General features: G+C 23.8%; 1 protein-coding gene across 1 annotated transcript in view; it reads left to right on the top strand.

The window, feature by feature from the left end:
- Positions 1-606: 606 nt before the first annotated feature.
- Positions 607-1,270, top strand: part of Bma-unc-1 (uncoordinated protein 1, putative) — a gene marked incomplete at both ends in the record, with an annotated part of 6,588 nt that continues 5,924 nt past the window's right edge. Inside the window, 2 exons of the mRNA XM_043074751.1 lie at positions 607-663; positions 905-1,018. Of these exons, the coding sequence (XP_042930685.1) occupies positions 607-663; positions 905-1,018 (171 nt within the window). The remainder of the gene's footprint in view (positions 664-904; positions 1,019-1,270) is intronic.

Below are 1,270 nucleotides of genomic sequence, written 5' to 3'. Positions count from 1 at the left end.
GATTGCCTAACAGCCATATGGATTAATTAATTCATTAACTTTTATTTTATTAATTTGTTGATAGTTTATAATAACTTATAAAGTTAGCAATTTATATTCGGTATTGTTAATATAACGTAAAATTATGTGTATATTAAGGATTAATTATGAGTTAAATTGGTTTACAAAAAATTTTAGGTCTTAAATAGTTTTTTTTTTTTTTTTATTCTAATATGCTAGAGAAATTATTACTATAGTTTGATTTAATAACGGTTAAAATCTAATAATATAGACTTATTTTTATTTAGTGTACAGTTTTTGTAAATTTCATTTCAATCAATCAATCATGCGGTTAGAAAATTCAAAAATTTAATAAAATAATGCCTAATTCATATAAATTTTGAATTCTTTAGGCTTTTCATATGCTTAGTTTATTTCACTGCTGTGTAATTATTTTGCGCTTTATAATCATTAATTATTTATTGATCTTTTGCTTTTGAATTTTTCAATTATTTATTGCAATAATGTTATCATTTTATGTATTTGTTGCAATATATTAATTATTTTTAAATTTTTTAGAACGGATAAAAATCCTACATTAAAACGAAATTGGGTTCCAACGGGTCGATGTCTTCAAAAAATGCCCGGACGGACCCACAATGGGTAACACCTTCTTCTAATCAGGTAAGTGTAAATTTTTTTAATTTCTTTTCTCTTTCTCTAGATATTATAATAAGCAGTATTATGCAATGTTACGGTGTACCTTTTATTAGATCCCAAAAAAATGCTTTTAATCACAACCAATGATAATCTTAGGATATGTTATTGGTTTTTCAGAATAAATGAAAACTTTCGAAATTTTCTTTTTAACAATATCTAACTGTTTACTTCTCCTTTTCCGTAATACTATTAAAATGGATTTCAGGATGTACCACCGGATTATGAAACGATTGGTACCATATTTGGTTATGCACTTCTAGTGCTTTCATGGATTCTAATCATAATTACCTTTCCATTTTCTATGTGTGTTTGCTTAAAAGTAAATGTGTTAATTTTTTTCTCATAGACTTTATTTCATACTGATTAGCAGTTCATTTAATTATTGTTTAACAATAATTAATAACAATTAAAATTTAAATTTGATATTGGAAAAATTCCTTCAAACTTTGTCATTTGAATTCTTTCTAGTGACATTTATTAGATCAACAGAAAATAAGTGAGGATAGTTTTTAAAGAACTAAGTTGAAAATAATTACATGAAATGAATTATTTAATAATTAAAATAGTTCTA

Source organism: Brugia malayi (genome assembly GCF_000002995.4).
Source record: "Brugia malayi strain FR3 genome assembly, contig: Bm_v4_ChrX_scaffold_001, whole genome shotgun sequence".
NCBI classification, from domain to species: Eukaryota; Metazoa; Nematoda; class Chromadorea; order Rhabditida; family Onchocercidae; genus Brugia; species Brugia malayi.
Note: the sequence above shows the minus strand (reverse complement) of the source record. Positions and strands in the feature narration are given on the sequence as shown.